Source organism: Pseudoliparis swirei, chromosome 15, assembly GCF_029220125.1.
Source record: "Pseudoliparis swirei isolate HS2019 ecotype Mariana Trench chromosome 15, NWPU_hadal_v1, whole genome shotgun sequence".
In the NCBI taxonomy this organism is placed as follows: domain Eukaryota; kingdom Metazoa; phylum Chordata; class Actinopteri; order Perciformes; family Liparidae; genus Pseudoliparis; species Pseudoliparis swirei.
In genome coordinates, this window is record NC_079402.1 from 19635801 (window position 1) to 19657001 (window position 21201).

At 46.0% G+C, this 21201-nt stretch overlaps 2 protein-coding genes across 4 annotated transcripts in view; one reads left to right on the forward strand and one right to left on the reverse strand.

Moving 5' to 3' along the window:
• lhx5 (LIM homeobox 5) overlaps positions 1 to 21201 on the reverse strand; it is an 89063-nt gene that overhangs the window by 39568 nt on the left and 28294 nt on the right. For 2 of the 3 annotated variants that reach the window (XM_056432203.1, XM_056432202.1), the window contains exon 1: positions 15969 to 16346. The gene's annotated coding sequence lies outside the window, so the exon portion shown is untranslated. Of the gene's footprint in view, positions 1 to 15968; positions 16347 to 18604; positions 18682 to 21201 lie in introns of those variants that run through there. The other variant, XM_056432204.1, reaches the window with a different exon arrangement.
• Positions 12275 to 15805, forward strand: LOC130205714 (girdin-like). The gene has a single exon (XM_056433212.1). It carries the CDS (start codon positions 12275 to 12277, stop codon positions 15803 to 15805), a length of 3531 nt encoding a protein of 1176 aa, XP_056289187.1.

A 21201-nucleotide genomic window follows, 5' to 3' on the forward strand; every position in this document is an offset into this window, starting at 1 on the left:
TCTAAACTATAGTGATGCAACCCGACACACGGAGACACATATGCAAATGAGAGTGATTGTTAACACTGCTGTGACCCTCCAACAGTTCATTCACCTCTCTGCTCGCACAGGGCACAATGAGGTCTGCACTAAACACCTGCCCAGTCTACACCATGGAGAGCAGCCAAGGCTTCCCTCTCAGCCCATTCTCTCTTTTTTTTTGCATGTTTCTTACCTGCCATGCTCAAGGGTTTTCTACATAATGGAGGCTCAAAATCTCTCCCTTTGCCCGAGAAACTGTGGGGTGGAAAAGGAATGGGGAAGAGACGGAGGAGACGAGTTGAAATGAGCCAAAATAAAAATATTGGAAATACACTTAACCCTCCTGTTACCTTTCGGGTCAATTTGACCCCATTCAATGTTTAATGTCGGTGTTCTTTCGGGTCAATTTGACCCCAGGCTGTTTTTCACTGTGTCAAACATATAAGAAATATCAACTTTTTTATATATTTAAAGGGCTATTTAGGTAGTCAACAAACAAACATAAAGTACCTCACACTTAAACTTGGAAAACAATATTAATTCTAATAATTTTCTGGAGGTTTTAATTGCTGGGGTCAAATTGACCCCGAGGGTAAAACATGTCAGTAAATATAAAGGTAACAGGAGGGTTAAACATTGAATGGGGTCAAATTGACCCGAAGGCAACAGGAGGGTTAAAAGTCTTTTCTGCAAACTCTGTCTCTTTTCAGGGTCAATGATAGTTTACATATTTAATCAATTTTTTAAGTTGCATAAAAACATCTCTGTAAAGTCTAAAGTTAACCGCTTGTTTGTTTCCACCCAACAGTCCAAAAACAGACATTTTACAATCATACATGATAAAAACAAGCAGCAAACCCTCATAAATCAGAAGCCAATACATATTTGGCATTTTGCATTAAAAACGACCTGAAAAAAGTTACATGTATTTTCTTTCGACTGTGACTTACGAATCTTGTTTCAAGAAATACGTCAGCCAATCCAATATTGTTTTCAAGATTCATTTGACATTTTTAGAATACTCACATACTTCTTTTACGCGAGAATTCTTTCCGAGTTACATCGCTACTTTTAATTCCTTAAGAGGATGTGAACGCCTCTTCCTCCACCGCTGGAAAATAATGCATACATTAACCTTTTTACGTTATGTTTATTAAACTCTGTGGTGGAAGAATTCTCTCCTCCCGCAACATTCCCAAGGCTGATTTCTTCATATTCTTGTGATTGTGAATAACGACAGACACACACACACACACACTTTGCACTCTGAAGGACACGCAGGCCGATTAATTACTCGGAGCGCGTCGCTTTAAATCTGGTGGAAGGACGGCCTGTTGTTCCTGCAGAATGGGCTGTGATTAAAAAGGAAGCTGAGCTGCAGCGGCGGGAAAGGCCACACATCAGACCCGTGTGGGCCTGGACGCCACTGATGGGAATTTATGCCCCCCCCCCCCCCCCCGCCGCCTCCTCCCCCTCCCTTGCAAATGTACGTGCTCCCCGTTAAAGCTCTGAGGCCAGACATTCAACGTCACCTGCAGCATCTCGCACGCGGGCACATTTTTCGAGCGCCGCTCCTCTGTTCCCCAAACAAAATGAGAATTGATTTCATATGACTCCTCTTCAGCAGAGGGATTTATTTGAACAAGCTAAAAGTGTCTACTTCACTAGGCAATGAACATTAGATATACCCCCCCCCCCCCACCCCTACCCTTTTCTCCCTTTTCCTCTCGCTCTCTTTATACATTTCTATTCTGTCTCATTTCCCACTTTTCTCTCATGTTCTTCGTCATCACGTTCCGTCTCAAACACACATCCTCTCTTTTCATCCAACCCCCCCCCCCTCCCTAACTATTCCGCCCATATCTCACGGCCTGTGTGTACGTCCGCCTGCTTTTACCCCTCTGTGCATTTTTACACCTCTATCCCTCTCTTTTTTTGCCGCTTGCTTCTTTCCCAATCGCTCCATAAAACACTCCTTCTACCCGCTGCTTTCTGACATCTCTCCCTCCACCTCCATCCATCTCCTCCTCACGGCCTCCCTCCCTTTTCACTCTCTCAATCCCCTACCGACAGCCCCCCCCCCCTACCCCACCCAACCCCCCCTAACCACTACCACCACCTCACTCGCTCTCACCGCCGTTCACTCCATTTTTTTCTGCACATGAGATTTGCCTAACAATAAGTGGCTCTGCCCAAGGTCAGATAAGAGAAGCGCAGCCCAGGAAGCCACAGCCACTGTTTCTTTCATCCCTTTTTTCTCTCTCTTTTTTCTCTCTCCTCTCTCTCTCTCTCCCTTCACAGCTTTCGAATTATCTCTGCAGCACATAATAATAATTACTGAGGACGGCAACATAGAGATAAGAATGCAGGAGCTGAAATGGCGAGAGAAAGAGAGAGGGGGGAGAGAGGGGGGGGAGAGGAGGAGAGGGTGGGGGAGGACAGGTTAGAAAAACTATAGAAGCAAGAAGCAGGGTTGTAAAGGTATATTAGAGAATAAGGGAGAATGGTACAATGTAGAGAGGAAGAAAGAGAATACATAATGGGGAAAACAAGGAGAGAGAGAGCTGAGGAGATACTGGAAATAATAAAGATTATAAGGCCGGAGTTATTCTGTCTTTTTCTCATTTTCAACGAATCCCGCATGAAAAGACCAAAACGATGAATGTTAGTCCGTCTGACGTACATACAAATAAAATAAAAAGCTCACAGATACATGGTTTTAATATATATTTTATGCCATACATTCTGAAAATGTTCTGCGGCTTAGCGCGTACCGAAGATCAGGAGACAACGGCGACAACTTCCTGTCGTACACTTCACTTAGAAAAGAGTTGTTCGAAACGGCAGAAGTTACAACAACGAATCAGGCATCGGGAAGTCATCTTTGTCCGAGAGCATCTTATTCCCAGAAGCACAAGACTAAATTATCATTAATTTTCTTTTTGCCAAACTTCATCTGGCTAGTCGGCAGACCCCAGCGAGAGGGGGAGGGGGGGGGGGGCAGCTAGTGGACAGCACACAAAGGAAATTGCTTTCTTTCTTTTAAATGCCGGCATGTGGTTCAGCAGCACCGCTGCACCTGTGACAATACGCCGCTCACCGTCGCATCAGACCTGCTCTCTGCGGGGGTCAAATTGCCATTTTGCTACAAGATAAAGCCCCTCCCCCCCCCCCCCCGGAATTGATTATATTTCCACAATCACTCCGGAAAAAGAAGAAGAAGAAAAAAAAAAAACACAAGGAGGAAGAGGAGAGGACAATTTCTCTTTATGAGTTGTTACACCTGGCGCTAAAGATGTAACCACGTAACGACCCGCGGGTCGTCGATCGGACGATGCAGATGAAGATTTATCTTTTGATTATCTTTTGAAAAACCAAAACACGCCGGTGGAGTTTCTCTGCGGCGCGCTGGCCGCCTGACCCCTGACCTCCGTATCTGAGGGAGCAGGGTAAGCCTCCTCGTCCCCTGAGCTGCTGCTCCCCAGCCCACGCACCTCCACCCAAACCCATGTCTCACCCACTCCACCCCCAACCCCCAGAGGACCTGCTATCAGCTGGGCTGAGCCCTTCTGCACCGGCCTGATATCCACACTGGGTTTGGTGGGAGGGGCGGCGGCCGGGTGGGAGCACAGAGAGCTGTGATTTACAGCGAGGACCGCCGTCTTCCTGCATTTCTGTTGGTTGCTCTCCTCTCCGTCTTTGTGTGCAGCACCCGTGTGTGTGTGTGTGTGTGTGTGTACGTGTGTGTATCCGTCCTTCTCTCTCTCTCTGCATGTAGTGATGATTATCACCAATGTATTATTGCTTCAAACGATGGCAGATTAGCCCCCGCCTTCCCCCTCCCTGCATCCCATCTCTCCATCCAGCTGTCGCCCCGCCGTCACCCCTCAGAGTGCCGGGTGTAGTAATGCCATTCTGGCCTCTTCTTATCTCCCAACTCAGGCCCTGTCACCCTGGTGACCCATGAACTAACCATCGAGAGGAGAGGAGGAGGAGGAGGAGGAGGAGGGGGTTCTGGGATGTTGAATGGGTGGCTGGAGAGTGGACGAGGGAGGAAGGAGGGGGGAAGGGGGGATTGGAGGATTGAAAGGCAGAGTGGGTGGTTTGGAGGGAAAGCTGTCTGGTCTGGGATCAGTGGAAATCCACCTGCATGGAGTCCAAGGAGTCCGACTGGATGTCTCCTTGTTTTTCGAGCGCAAGGAAACAAACTGCGTTGCAGCTGTTGTGCATGTTCTCACATTTTTTAAAAGAGGTATGAAACAGAAAAGGGTGTCAATGTGTGAAAAATACTCTGTGCAAAAAGGAATAATTGACCACCAGACGTCTCTTTCATAACGGTGGAGAGATGCGGGAATAATGACAAAGGATGGGTTAAATGCAGAGAACACATTCTGTTACCTGTGTACATTTTCTCTGTGCAATGACAATAGATTGAATCCAATCCAATAAATCCAAAAACCCAGGAATGAGTCAGCATTTTTACACGTTCGGGCCCCTCAATTCAAAGTGTGTTTTTATTTAGCCGTCTAAAATAAACACGAGCTGACAAGAGTTTCAATAACGTCACTAAATACAGATCTTATTCCATGCAATAATCTCAAATTTCAATGGAAGAATCCCATCGGCTGTGTGTCGAGGGAACCGGTGCGATGCTAACTCCCGGTTCTTGCAATCCCACGAGTGTCCACTGGGAAACACTGAGTCGCAGCACCGTGTCCGGCTCGCTCAAGACATCCATGGCTGGAGTTGAATATTACAAACGCATTTTAGTTCCTGCTCACAAAAAAATAAAAAAGGCAAAAACAAGGAGAGAAAACATCACCATCCTCTTTATAATTGTAATCTGATTGAAACATACACACAAAAAATGAAAATACTTGTTAATTGATCACTGTATATCATATTGTGCATTATCAATAAAGTATATATATATTAAAACATTTAAAATAAAACATCACTAAACACACGTGTTGACGTGCCAATACCTAAAATAATTGGAAGGAATATATTTCCATACTTTCATACCCGCAGTACACCTTTGAGCCACACGAGGGAGCTTAAATGTTCGTATTGGTTCTGATGATTGGAGCCGACTTATAACATTGAATTGAAGAAATGTTTATGAGAGGATTAAGCTTGAGCCCTTCTAATTTATAAAGTCTAATTGTGGTCTAATTCATAAAGTATTTAAAATGCGTATATGATAACAATAACACCATGAAACTCTTCTAAATGGCTGTTTACATCTGATGTGGAAACGGCAGTGAGAATCTCTCCCGTTTCACACGTGAAGCCGGCTGTGAGTCGGGTCGCCATGTTTTAAAAAAGTTTGGGAAACTCGGATTTCAATTTGTCTGAAAAATATGGGGGGGGGGGGGGGAAATAGTCGGTTTGACTTTAAATGTGCCCTCAGTGTAATCTGCTGGTGATTGTGTGAGTTGATAAGGCCGCCGTGGGGCGTTCAATGATCCAGTCGAACGCTGTGAAGGTGCTTCAAACGCCCGATTCTACCAAATACCCTTTTTTTAAAATTAAATAGCATATTTCTAACAGACACATTCACGAGAAGAATAATGATTAAAGGAAATAATAATGAAGCCGCGTAGCTGAAAGGACGTCTCGGGAAACGGAGATTAAAGCGTGAACGCGTTCAGGTCTGACAACAATATCGCAACGACGACACTCCACGAGAGGATTGAGGCGAAGCGGCGAATAGAAAGAATATCAGTGGACGCGTTGAAAAAAACGGCGAGACGGAGACAATGCTGAGAATTTGACAGCGACTGTACGTAAAAAAAAGTGATTCGGGGAGGCAGACCTTATCTGTGTTGTTTTTTTCCCATTTATTTATTTTTTGCTCGAAAAGCTGCCGACTAACCCTTCAGACATTCATCATTTGGCCGCATTGATTAAAAGATGAGTGAACTTATTATGCATTAAAGCGTCATGTCAAAGCCCTGGCACGGAGAGATAGCGGCCTTATCTCGCCCCCAGCTGATAAGAGACAACATGGGGGAGAGAGAGAGAGAGAGAGAGCGACGGGGTGGTGGTGGTGGTGGTGGTGATGGAGAGGTATAGGGGGGGAAGAAGCAGAGCGGGAGGAGAGAGATACAAGGTGGGAGGAGGAAGGGGGCGTAAAGGGCGGCGGGGGGTGGAGGGGCGGCGAGGGCGGCTGTGGAGTCGTAATAAGAAGGGAGGGAGAGGGGCGCGTACAGTACATTCAGAGCGGAGGGGAGGGGAGGAAGAAATTGAGAGGGATGGCAGAAGAGATGGGAGACAGTTCTGGGGCATGGAACGCTCCCTCCGCCCTCGCTCCCTCCGTCCTCGCTCCCTCCGTCCTCGCTCCAGCCTCCCGCCACATTCACTCCGCTCTCCTGCCTCTTTTCCATCGCTTCCATTTGCATTTTCTGTCATTTTTTTTCTTTCTTTCCTTCCATCGTCCCATGATCTGTCTCACTCTTTTCCATTTTTTTTTTTTTTACATTTTAATATTCTCTCTCCCTCTCACCATCCCACCCCCCTCCCCCCTCTCTCTCTCTCTCTCTCTTCAGGAAGGTCTTTGAAGGGAGGTCATGAGGGAGACAATGCAAACACAGGCCCTCTGAATAGAGAATGGGAAGAGGACAGCTGTTGGAGATGACAGCGATGGCTGTTAAAACGCAATCTGTCTCTCTTCCCACCGGCCTGTTGCGGCGCACACACACGCACACACACACACACACACACACACACACACACACACACATGTGCGCCTACGTCTTTTTTCTCTCCACAGAGGCCACAATGTCATGGTGACACTCCTAACTGTCAAACACGAGTGCGAGAGCACACACTAACGGGGCATGTGTCATCGCACGCGCACACACACACACACACACATATGTAAATGCACACACTCTGCATCACGCACAATGAGCCCGCGGTGAGACGCTTGTGCACAGAAGGTCGGTGGAGTAGCGTGTTGTACGCGAGGAGACGGACGTCCACGTCGCAGTGTGAGGAATACTGAGAAGTCAAAGTACGACACAGTTATACACGTGTTATATGTTCTATTATTACTCATGCGTTAATGTGAAAAGCTGCAGGTAGTAGATAGTTTGATGTGTAACACTGTCACACTTTTAAACTAATTTCTCAGGTATCTAAAGCTGTCGAATACACCTTTGCACCAACAGTTAATCGTCACTGTTGTTGTTGTTGTTGTTTGTATTGTACATAAATGTTGCTATTCTGTTGTCTTCAATGTCTTTTTTAAATAGTCATCCTGCTATTTGTAGATTACCCGTATGTCCGAGGAGAGCGCCCGTGTGACCGCTGTCAACGCCCATGTACACTACCGTTCAAAAGTTTGGGGTCACCCAGACAATTTCGTGTCTTCCATGAAAAATCACACTTTTATTTATCAAATGAATATAAAATGTAGTCAAGACATTGACAAGGTTAGAAATAATTATTAATATTTGAAGTATTAATTTTGTTCTTCAAACTTCAAGCTCAAAGGAAGGCCAGTTGTATAGCTTATATCACCAGCATAACTGTTTTCAGCTGTGCTAACATAATTGCACAAGGGTTTTCTAATCAGACATTAGTCTTCTAAGGCGATTATCAAACACAATGTACCATTAGAACACTGGAGTGATAGTTGATGGAAATGGACCTCTATACACCTCTGGAGATATTTCATTAGAAACCAGACGTTTCCACCTAGAATAGTCATTTACCACATTAACAATGTAGAGTGTGTATTTTTGATTAATGTTATCTTTATTGAAAAAACAGTGCTTTTCTTTGAAAAATAAAGACATTTCTAAGTGACCCCAAACTTTTGAACGGTCGTGTATGTGCTCACATGCGCGGCCAATAAAGCGGATTCTGATTCTGATACGCGGAGTAGAAAGAAAGAAAAGTGAGTATTTCGTGTTTCATGTTGAAGAATACACGGAACGGCATTCAGTGCCGAGTCGTGTTTTTGCGCCGCTACGAATGTAACGCTGTGTTTTCGCTCTGTTTTTGGTCTCCGCCCTCTCCTCTCGGCCAAACGCTTCGCCGCGTTCGCCCGCCGGCGCCCCACTGGGTCTGTCGGCCGCGCGGTGCGGAAACAGGTGTGTGTGTGTGTGTGTAATGTCGGGGTGTTAAGATTTGACTGAGTTATTACTGAGAAGGAGACTTATGGTAATTGGACAAGTTACTTTAAAACCCTAATTGAGCCGTGTGTGTGTGTGTGTGTTTTGACCCAACCATTCACTTTAGTATTGATACTGACTTGGTGACGGTTTTAATCGAATGTTATGTCTGAGAAAGAAAAGTGTCTTTAACAGATGTTTTCAAGCTTTGAGCGGAGAGCCGAGGTCGAGCATGTCGCCGTAACCGTTGACGACAAGCGACTTTATTGAAGGTTTCTCTCGTTTTTGACACTTCGTTCTCCGCTTTTGGCCGTTTGGGCCTCCGAGTTGAACGCCCGCCCGTTTGGATCGTGTACATACTGTACAGATGTATATGTAGGACTTGGTTGAGAATTATTTATTTACCTAAAGATCATAATGTTACTCTGGAAATTTCAGGTGAAATATATTTGAGAGGGAAAAAAATGTAGCATTTTATTTGTCACTATTTAAAACGGGAATGTTTTTGTGTGTTTTTTTTACCAGTGCAATATTATTGTTCGAGTCACAGCCACTATGTCACAGCAGGGGCTCCAGCTACCACAATACAATGCTACAGGAAACACACACACACACACACACACACACTTCACCTGCAGTTGTGTTTCACACCTTGTGAGAACTATTTGTATCCGAGCCGCTCCGCCGTCTCTTTACGAGTCGACCGTGGAGCGTTTTATGGGACTCGCCGTTCCTATTTTTCAAACCTGGAGTGTTTTGCAGAAGCTTTGCAGCGAAACTGGAGGCCGGCTTTTCTCCGTCGGCCGTGGGCGCATGAAGAAAGTTTTTAAAACCCACGAACGAAACGGCTCCGTTTAACAAAAGCTGTCTGCTGCATGTCATCCGGTCAGATTGGAGCCACGAAACCTTCAGCCTAACGATAATAATCCAGTTATGCCACCGTTTAAAGAAATATACACCGAGAGATTCTGATTATATTTGAGAATATTACAATTATTGCCACGTTTTGGATACGTTTTAAAATGCACAGGCCGTTAGAATTTGAGATGCTGCAGAAGTTCATTCTTTCTGGTAAAGCTCTTATGAAGAACTAGTTGCTTTATTATAATGGTTGAAGGAATAGTTTGACTTTTTGGGAAATGTAATCTAAAATCTAAGATGAGAAGATCATGATAAATACATTAGATATGTCCCTTAATCAGCTTTAGAGGTTCCCCGTGTCCATGCTTTAAGCTGAGCTACAATTTTCCTTTAATGAATTACTTCATATGTTTCATAGTTCCGGTAAGAGACGATAATAAATGGTTGTCGGGTTTTAAAACCTGATAAATCAATATATTTCCATCACTTACTGCTGTAGACTTGATTTAAAATGCTTTATTGATGACATATTAAACATTAATATATGCAGACGTGATGGATTATTTAACATTTTAAACACCAATATTAGAAGATGAGGATGAACCCCAACAAAAAGGTATTTACCAACCATTAATAAAGCCATGACTCACAACCTGTAGTTAATGTATAATGCGTGCCTTATTAATAAGTTGTACAAAGATGTATATCTATTTATAAATCCACACGTCATATTTTCCAGCACAGCTGAAATAAGACAAACATTATATAACTTTAGGTCTGTGACATACATACAGTATAATAAAGTATAAAAATATATGGTGGCAATAATTCAGATATATTTTAGATATATACGGTTTTAGATTTGACGTTCTCAAATCTTAATGTATTTCAATTTGAACCCTGTTACTCAGCATTTATATCATAAACACTTAATAACTGTTTATTAAACACATTATTTATAATGTAGTTGTAACAAATTATAAGTAAACTGTTTATTTAATACAACTTAAACTCCCTGCAGTATAAAGCATCCATAATTGGATAATAATCAATACATAGTTATCATATATGCCTTCAAAATACATTTATAAACCATATTAAACCTGCCTGTAAATGTACATAAACAGTTATTAAATGCTTTATAACGGTCATGATTTATTCACATATGATTACAACTTTATGTTTTTTGTTTTTAAGCATTTCTACATGTTTCATAGGATGGGCGATAGTCATATATGTGTAACTGTTTACAACTTCCAAAACATGAAGTGTTATTAAACCATTAAGTAAGTTACAATAAACTCCTAAATGCTAAACTGTTGTTAATTTGTTAGCACCAGAATACAGATGGCTGGCTGTTTTGTTTTGTTGTTTTTTTAAATTGGTCGGATAATGTTTTCCTTTCATTGGTGGCATGAAAAGCACCTTGTGTGTAATAAACATCGCCATGTTTCAGACAGTAGGTTCTGTATGTGTTCGGGCCGACCTCTGACCTCTGACCGCCCTTCCCTCCCTCCCTCCCATTGTCTGTTCTGTGGAATAAATACAATTGGACGGTAACTCAATGCGTGTACGTGTGATTTTACTTCTTTTCACTCAAATATATCAAGGAATGCTGGATTGAGACCTCCAGTGGCATCACATTTGAGATATATTTACATTTTTATTGACTAATAGGTAAGTTTATACAGGTTTATAAAACAGATTCCCCACGAAGAATCATACGGCATGACAAAGCATTAAAAATAGAGATGCTCCGATCAGGTTTTTTGGTGCCGATCACTGAAATCAGTATCTGCCGATCCGATCATACCGATCACCGATCACTGTCAAATCGACAGTGTCGATTGAAGCATTCTATTTATGTGTAGCATTATTTATGAAATGAATTATTCTTAACAACATTGGTTATGTATTTTAAGTATTTACAATTAAAATACATTAAATACACTACATTTTAATTTGGTAAATTAAAATTGTTTGATTGCCAGTGTAGGGGATTTCAGATATGTATGGAACACATCTGCATCAGTCATTTCCTGGAACTCTTGTGGAAATCTATATACAGGACTTCAAATAATCAGAAATGTGCTTTTTTAACATACAAAAGTCTGACCTTTATTTTTATAAACTCTTCCTTGGTACAGTAAAATTTTAATTTTAGCATAATTTAAATCTCAGAAACGATCTATAAAGATACAAAATCAGTTCATTGTTTACTTTTATTTCTTAGTGTATGATTTGTCGACATCTTATTTTGAAAAACGGACGTTTTTTCACGTGGTTCTTTCCGCTAACTTTGAAAAACCGGATGTTGTGTCACGTGAATCCTTCCGTTAACTTTATCAAAACCCTCGCGCGCTCCCGATCAAATGCATGTACCGTGAACATCAGTCTATAGGGGCACAGGAATTATTTGTCGGCTGAGTTGACCACGGAGATCCGAGTGTCGGCTGAGCTGACCACGGAGATCCGAGTGTCGGCTGAGCTGACCGCATTTCGGCGGGACAGGGACGCCGCTCGGTCAGTGATATGATCCCCTCTGCTCTCTGCCGGCCCTCTCCGGGCTCATTTTCTCCGTTGCTATGCGCCGCCATTGAAACGTCTCTGATAGTTCTCGCAGATTCTATGTCATCTGATCGGCCAAGTTTGATCGGCCGTTTTGAGAACGCCGATCGAAACCGATATGGGGAATATCGGCCGATATGGATCGGCGCCGATCAGATCGGAGCATCCCTAATATATATATTATAATTGTTCATCACGGCAACAGTTTCATTGCAAGTCAAACGGACAAACTTCCTCTTCACTCCTTTGAAACTTTCACTTTCATTTATGTGGTTTCGCCATATTTGGTCAAACTTTTAAAAAAAAATTATATATATATATATATATTTTTAATAAAATAAAAAAAATGCTATTACATACCAGTTGGTGGCGCTAAAGCACCAAACAGTTGTTTGCCAACCGCCATTAAAGAAGAAGAAGGGAAAAAAATTGCATAGAATCTGTTGTCATGGAGATAGAACCCATCAGCATTGCCTTTCATGCTCAACATAATATAGTGACATCATCATGATGACATCATTCTGCCTGTGCTGCCTTTGATCTGTGACATCACTGAAGTGTATAAGTAGGAGAGAACCGTTTCAGTTTCTTTGAGAGTTAGAGGAGAAGCACAGCGCACCCAGAGAGAAGTAAGCCGCACACAGAGAGAAGCAAACAACAAAGAGAGAAGCAAACCGCACAATACGATCAGATTGATAGCTATGGAGGACATGCATCAACAAACAACGATCACCGGAGAAATGCAGCTGCCGGAGGCTTTCGCGCAGAACTGCATAATCCGTGATGATAAGGTTAACATCAGCGAGGACGCTCAGAAGATCCAGGCCTGGAGATCTGAGCCACTCGAGAAAGACCTTTGCGGGGCAAAGGCCTCGGTCAGGGCTCTGACCGAGTTGATGGATAAGAACAAGACCACGTTGGATCAAACCCTGAAGATCGGGCAGGAGGAAAAGGTTGGAAACATCGGGACGGTTGTTACCGAAGAAGAGTTGGCTGAGGTGATCCAGGCCTGGAGAACAAAGCCACTCAGGAAAGACCTTTGCAGGGCAAAGGCCTCGGTCAGGGCTCTGACCGAGATGGATAACAACGGGATCAAGATGGATAACACCCTGAATATCGAGGAAAAGTTTGAAAACATCAGGATCAACTTGATAAATACGGCAGGTTCGGTTTATCAAGAAGACCACCTGATTGGAGAAATGCAGCTGCCGGAGGCTTTCGCGCAGAACTGCATAATCCATGATCAGAAAGTTAACATCAGCGAGGACGCTCAGAAGATCCAGGCCTGGAGATCTGAGACACTCGAGAAAGACCTTTGCGGGGCAAAGGCCTCGGTCACCGTTCTGACCGAGTTGATGGAGAACAACAAGATCACGTTTGATAAAATTCTGAACCTCGAGCGGTTAGAAATAAATCGGCTTACTGTTGAAAATGAAAAATTGAGAAAAACACCAGCCCTGAAGAACACCAGCGACCAGGAGACTCTCAACATTTATCATCAGAAAACAGAAAAGCTGAAGAAAGACCTTTGGAAGTGGAAGCAGAGAGTTACGGCTGTGAATGATGAAAAGACTTCCCTTCAAAGTGAGCTCCACACAGCCCAGGTTAACATCAAAGACCTGCTGGAGACCAACGCTTCTCTCAAGGAGACAGTGAACCGGATGCCTCTCGATCTAAAGGCACCGGACAACACCCAGGTGGTGTTGGAGGAGGAGAACACTGCCCTCAAAACACAGCTGAAAGAAGCCAAGGTCAAACACCGTAAATATGCAAGGACCATTGCATATATGACCGAGGATTCTTCTGTTCAGCTCCGCGAGGTACAGGCTGCAGCCCAGGACCTGGAGAAGGAGAGGAACAACCTCCGCCAAGATCTCCACGCGGCCCAGGTTAACATCAAAGAACACCTGGAGACCATTGCTTCTCTCAAGGAGACAGTGAACCGGATGCCTCTCGGTCTAAAGGCAACGGACAACACCCAGGTGGTGTTGGAGGAGAAGAACACCTTCCTCAAAACTGAGCTCCACACAGCCAAGGATAACATCCAAGATCAGCTGGAGACCATTGCTTCTTTCAATTCGGCTTTGACCCGGGTGCCTCTCGGTCGAAAGGCACCGGCCAACACCCAGGTGGTGTTGGAGGAGGAGAACACCTTCCTCAAAACTGAGTTGAAAGAAGCCAAGCTCCAGCACAGAAGATATGCCAAGATCATCACTGATATGACTCAGCAGTCTACTGATTGGATCCTGGAGGTACAGGATGCGACAAAGGACCTGGAGAATGAGAGGATAACCCTCCGAAGAGATCTCCACGCAGCCCAGGTTAACATCAAAGACCTGCTGGCGACCAACGCTTCTCTCGATGTGGCAGTTAACCGGGTGCCTCTCGATCAAAAGGCACCGGACAACACCCAGGTGGTGTTGGAGGAGAAGAACACCTTCCTCAAAACTGAGCTCCACACAGCCCAGCTCAAGATCAAAGACCTGCTGGAGACCAACACTTCTCTCAATGTGGCAGTGAACTGGATGGCTCTCGATGTAAAGGCACCGGACAACACCCAGGTGGTGTTGGAGCAGAATAACACCTTCCTCAAAAGTGAGCTCCACACGGCCCAGCTCAAGATCAAAGACCAGCAGGATGAAGCCAACGCACTGGCTGAATCCCTTTGCAGGTGGAAGCAGAGAGTTACTGGTGTGACTCAAGAAAAGACTTCCCTCCAAACTGCGCTCCACACGGCCCAACACAAGATCAAAGACCAGCTGGCGTTGGAGAAGCAGAAGACTTCCCTCCAAAGTGAGCTCCACACGGCCCAGCTCAAGATCAAAGAGCAGCAGCATGAAGCCAACTCACTGGCTGAATCCCTTTGCAGTTGGAAGCAGATAGTTACTGGTGTGACTCAAGAAAATACTTCCCTGGAAAGAGAGCTCCACACAGCCCAACACCAGCTCAAAGCCCAGCTGGCATTGGAGGAGCAGAACACTTCCCTCCAAAGTGAGCTCCACACGGCCCAACACCAGCTCAAAGCCCAGCTGGCGTTGGAGGAGCAGAACACTTCCCTCCAAAGTGAGCTCCACACGGCCCAACACCAGCTCAAAGCCCAGCTGGCGTTGGAGGAGCAGAACACTTCCCTCCAAAGTGAGCTCCACACGGCCCAGCTCAAGATCAAAGAGCAGCTGGAGTCCTTAGCTGCTCTGAATGAGAAGGTACAACAACATCCGCTCAATCAAGAGGCAGCCAAGGACCAGGAGACTCTCAAAATCTACCAGCAGAAAACAGAGAAGCTCAAGAAAGACCTATGGAAGTGGAAGCAGAGAGTTGCTTCCCTTCAAGGTGAGCTCCACACTGCCCAGGTTACCATCAAAGACCTGATGGAGACCAACGCTTCTCTCAATGTGGCAGTGAACCGAGTGCCTCTCGATCAAAAGGCACCGGACAACACCCAGCTGGTTTTGGAGCAGGAGAACATCGCCCTCAAAACAGAGCTGAAAGAAGCCAAGGTCAAATATGCAAGGACCATCGCATATATGACCGAGGATTCTTCTGTTCAGCTCCGTGAGGTACAGGCTGCGGCCCAGGACCTGGAGAAGGAGAGGAACAACCTCCGCCAAGATCTCCACGGGGCCCAGGTCAACAACAAAGAGCTGCTGGAGACCATAGCAGCTCTTAGTGAGATGGTGAAACAACATCCGCTCAACTTAGAGGCCGCAGAAAGCACCAATCTGGTGTTGGAGGAGGAGAAGGACTCCCTCCAAGAAGAGCTGAAAAGAGCCGAGGTCCAAAACCAGATATATGAAAGGACCATCTCTGATATGACTGAAGAACATCATGTGTTGATCCTTGAGACACAGGTAGCAACCCAGGACCTGGAGAGCGGCAGGAACTCCCTCCAAAAAGATCTCCAGACAGCCGAGGCCAACAACAACGAGCAGCTGGAGGCCATAGCAGCTCTGACTCAGACGATGAATCAGAAGCTACTGGAGCTAGAGGGAGCACGCCTGGACCTGGACCAGAAGACCGCTACCATCGAGGAACAGAACATCATGTTTGAAGATATCAGACGAGAGAAGGAGGCTGAGGAAAACAACAAGCTCCCGTTGGAGCAGGAGGATACCTCCCTTCTTCAGGCCACAGAGATCCTCCAGCAGCCCGAGATCTCCAACCGCCCGCGGGGGAAAAAATGGTACCAAAAGATGAACCCATTCCACAAACATCAACGAAAGACAAAAGGCTAGAGACAACAGGAGCCACAAGAGACACAAGAGACAACAAGAGACAATAAGAGACAGTAAGAGACACAGGCCACAATAATGGACAAAAGAGAGAAGACACAAGCGACAATAGAACTATGTTGCTGCATGTCTTGGCTAGGTTGCCCTTAAAAACAAAGGGGCTCACCTGGTTAATAAGGCGTCTGAAGGCGTCTCCGGCAGACGAATGCTGGCCTATCAACGTCTTCTCTCCTTCTCTGGCTCTATCTCTGCAGCCAGAAGATCATTTAACAGAACCAAAATTCAATCTTTCTCACCACAAACAACTCTTTATCCTTTCCAGCCTCCTAGACCACCACTGCAGGGTGGGGAAGGAGGAGATGTCCTCCTTCAAGGGATCTCCTTCCACATTCTACCGAGCCACTTTGTCGTCTCCTTTACAAACAAGATGGACGACATACGCTCCTCCTTCACTAATCCATCTTCTCTCACTACACTTCCATTAACTTCTTCTTCATCTCCCTCTCTTTCCTCTTTCAGCTCCCGGTCTCCTGATCAGGTTCTTACCTTAGTAACCTACGGTGCCCGACCACCTGACCTCTTGACCCCATCCCATCTCACATTCTCCAGGCTGTTGCTTCTGACCTTCGAACCTTTCTCACCCATCTTATCAAAAGCTGCTTCTTAACCGTCCTTTTCCCTAACCCTCTGAAGGAGGCGAGAGTGAACCGTCTCCTGAAGGGAACCACCCTTAACCCGTCTGAAGTCAACGACTACAGACCTTTCTCTCTTCTTCCCTTTCTCTCCAGAACTCTAGAGCGATCCATCTTCAACCAAGTGTCCTCCTCTCTCCACAGAGAGACTCCAGCAGAATCTTCAGGACCAGTAAAGGAGCGGCGGACCAGCGAGAGCTTCTTCAGTCCCAGCTTGAAGAAGCTCCAGAACCAGATCTCCAACAGGCCTCCGAGGAGCAAGTGGGACCAACACTTGATCCCACGATGCAAAGGTAACAAAACCGAAAGAGACTTCCTAGACGCTCACTCGCACACTCACACACTCGCACACTCACTCGTACACTCGCACTCACTCGCACACTCACTCGTACACTCGCTCACTCACTCGCACACTCACTCGCTCACTCACTCGTACACTCACTCGTACACTCGCTCACTCACTCGCACACTCACTCGCTCACTCACACACTCGCACACTCACTCGCACACTCACTGCACTCACTGCACACTCGCTCACTCACTCGACACTCACTCGCTCACTCACTGCACACTCGCCGCATCACTCCGCACACTCACACTCACTCACTCACTCACTCTCGCACACTCACTCGCACACTCGCTCACTCACACACTCACTCACTCACACACTCTCTCACACACTCGCTCGCACACTCACTCGTACACTCGCTCACTCATACACTCGCACACTCACACACTCGCTCGCGCACTCGCTCACACTCGCTCACTCGCACACTCGCACACTCGCACACTCGCACACTCACTCGCACACTCGCTCACTCACTCGCACACTCACTCGCTCACTCACTCGCACACTCGCTCGCTCACTCACACACTCACTCGTACACTCACACACTCACTGCACTGCACACTCACCGCTCACTCACTGCACACTGCCGCACACTCACTGCACACTCGCACACTCACTCGTACACTCGCTCGCACTCGCACACTCGCTCACTCACACACTCACTCGTACACTCGCACACTCATTCGTACACTCGCTCGCACTCGCACACTCACTCACTCGCACACTCACTCACTCGCACACTCACACACTCGCTCGCTCACTCACACTCACTCGTACACTCGCTCGCTCACTCACTCGCACACTCGCCACACACTCGCTCACTCACTCGTACACTCACTCGCTCACTCGCTCGCACTCGCACGCTCACTCACTCACTCTCGCACACTCGCTCGCACACTCGCACACTCGCTCGGCACACTCACACACTCGCACACAGTGAGTGTGCGAGTGTGTGAGTGAGCGTCTAGGAAGTCTCTTTCGGTTTTGTTACCTTTGCATCGTGGGATCAAGTGTTGGTCCCACTTGCTCCTCGGAGGCCTGTTGGAGATCTGGTTCTGGAGCTTCTTCAAGCTGGGACTGAAGAAGCTCTCGCTGGTCCGCCGCTCCTTTACTGGTCCTGAAGATTCTGCTGGAGTCTCTCTGTGGAGAGAGGAGGACACTTGGTTGAAGATGGATCTCTAGAGTTCTGGAGAGAAAGGAAGAAGAGAGAAGGTCTGTAGTCGTTGACTTCAGACGGGTTATAGGTGGTTCCTTCAGGAGACGGTTTACTCGCCTCCTTCAGAGGGTTAGGGAAAAGGACGGTTGAGAAGGAGCTGTTGATAAGATGGGTGAGAACGGTTAGAAGGTCAGAAGCAACAGCCTGGAGAATGTGAGATGGGATGGGGTCAAGAGGTCAGGTGGTCGGGGCGCCGTAGGTTACTCAGGTAAGAACCTGATCAGGAGACCGGGAGCTGAAAGAGGAAAGAGAGGGAGATGAAGAAGAAGTTGATGGAAGTGTAGTGAGAGAAGATGGATTAGTGAAGGAGGAGCTTATGTCGTCCATCTTGTTTGTAAAGGAGATGACAAAGTGGCTCGGTAGAAGTGTGGAAGGAGGGGGACAGGGGAGGTCAAGGAGGTTGGAAAAGATAGAGAGGAGTTTAATGGGTGAGAGAAAGAAGATTGAATTTAGTTTTTTGTCGAATGATCTTTTGGCGTCAGAGATAGAGGCAGCGAAGAAGGAGAGAAGAGATCGATCGGCTAGCAGGTCGTGTGCATGGTTACATTTCCTTTTCGACGCTCGCGAGGTGTCTCTCTCGGCGGTAACGAGGAAGACAGCGGCAGAGACGATGGAGAATCAGCTGCAGATGAAGAAGCAGAGTTGGGAAAGCCGATCAGCTTTATGAAAAAGTGGCGCTGGAAACGGTGGTCCAAATCGGATCTTTAAAAGTTTTATATGATTTAGGATCTCTTGAAACCAACTGTTATGTGTCGGCGGGAGAACGTGTTTCCACTTCAAAAGTACGAGGTGTCTAGCTAACGGTGTCGTGAAGGCCAGGAGGCGTCGCCCTGCCGATGGCAGGTTGTGTGGGTGTGTAAGCGAGTCACGTGAAACCGCGAAAAGCCATAAAAGCTCAAGCGGGTAAACTCAGGCAAGTAAACGCAGCATACGGCGCTGAGAGGATTCAGAGTTAATGTGAGATGGGATCGTTGAGAATTTAGTACCGATGTCAAAGAAAAGACTTTACGGTGTTTAAAGTCATACGCGGGTAAAGCCATGGAGATAAGCCGCTAAAACTCTCAGGAGTAAACGCAGCTTAAGGCGCTGAGAGGATTCAAACTTTTATTTCTTTTTGTTTTGTTTTTTTTATTTTTTTATTTACTTTATGATTTTGTATTGATTTTTGCAAACACAGGAATGAAGAATACCACTTCCAAGAAGTTGGGGTATACAGAACGGTGTATACAGAACATTCAGGTGTTTGGAAAAATACAGATACAAAGTCATGAAGGAGGGATGGGGGGCTTTAATCAGTGTTGTCACGGATGCCAATATATAGGAGACAACTATTTCAGTTTCTTAGAGCATTATTAAGTATTTCGGCACAACACAGAGACGCTCAGAAGACCCACGCACGGAGAACTGAGCCACTGGAGAAAGCCCTTTGCGGGGCTAAAGGTCTCGGTCAGAGCTACGACCGAGATGGTGGCTAACAACAAGATCAAGTTTGAGAACACTTTGAATCTCGAGCGATTGTAAAATAATCGTCTGTGACTAAAGAAAAGACTTCCCTCCAAAGGGAGCTCCACACGGACAGGTCAACAACAAAGACCAGCTGGAGACATAACAGCTCTGAATGAGACGGTGAAACGAAGGCCGCTCGACCTCGAGGCCGCTCGACCTCAAGGCCGCTCGACCTCAAGGCCGCTCGACTCAAAGGCTGAGGACAACAACAAGCTCCAGTTGGAGGACACCTCCTCCCTCAGGCCACAGAGATCCTCCAGCAGCTACAGAGCCGCTAAAACTTTCAGGAGTAAACGCAGCTTAAGGCGCTGAGAGGATTCAAACTTTTATTTCTTTTTGTTTTGTTTTGTTTTTTTAATTTTTTTTATTTACTTTATGATTTTGTATTGATTTTTGCAAACACAGGAATGAAGAATACCACTTCCAAGAAGTTGGGGTATACAGAACGGTGTATACAGAACATTCAGGCGTTTGGAAAAATACAGATACAAAGTCATGAAGGAGGGATGGGGGGGGGGGGCTTTAATCAGTGTTGTCACGGATGCCAATATATAGGAGACAACTATTTCAGTTTCTTCGAGCATTATTGAGTATTTCGGCACAACACACAGAGAACCAAAGCGCACAGAGAAACAAAGTGCAGTCAGACAAGATCAACTTGTTAGCTACAGAAGACATGTATCAACAAACAACAGTCATTGGAGAAATGCAGCCTTTCAGAAAAACCCTGCATCATCCATCAAGAGAGCGTTACCACCAGTGACGACGCTCAGAAGACCCACGCACGGAGAACTGAGCCACTGGAGAAAGCCCTTTGCGGGGCTAAAGGTCTCGGTCAGAGCTACGACCGAGATGATGGATAAGATCAAGATTTATAAAGCCCTGAAGATCGAGGGAGAAACATCAAGATCGAATTGATAAATACGGAGGCTTCCGTTGATCAAGAAAAGTCATACTGGAGGTATGCAGCTGCCCAAATCATTTGAGCAGAACCCCTGCATAATCAACCAGAAGGTTGTTACCATCAAAGAGTGGGCTGAATTGATCCATGCGTGGACGTGGACAACTCAGCCACTCAACAAGCCCTTTGCGGGGCAACAGGCTCGGTCAGGGAATAGACCGAGCCTGTTGCCCTTTGCGGGGCAACAGGCTTGGTCAGGGAACTGACCGAGATTATGGATAACAACGAGATCAAATTTGATGAAACCCTGAAGATCGATCCGCAGGAAAAGGTGGAAAACACCAAGATTCGTTTTATAAATACGGAGCATTCCGTTGATCAAGAAAAACATTTAATCCGAGAAATGCAGCTTTTCGCGTAGAAACCCTGCATCATCCATCATAGGAACGTTACAACCAGTGACGACACTCAGAAGACCCACGCACGGAGAACTGAGCCACTGGAGAAAGCCCTTTGCGGGGCTAAAGGTCTCGGTCAGAGCTACGACCGAGACGGTGGCTAACAACAAGATCAAGTTTGAGAACACTTTGAATCTCGAGCGATTGGAAAATAGGGCTTTCTCCAGTGGCTCAGTTCTCCGTGCGTGGGTCTTCTGAGCGTCGTCACTGGTGGTAACGTTCTCTTGATGGATGATGCAGGGTTTCTACGCGAAAGGCTGCATTTCTCCAATGACTG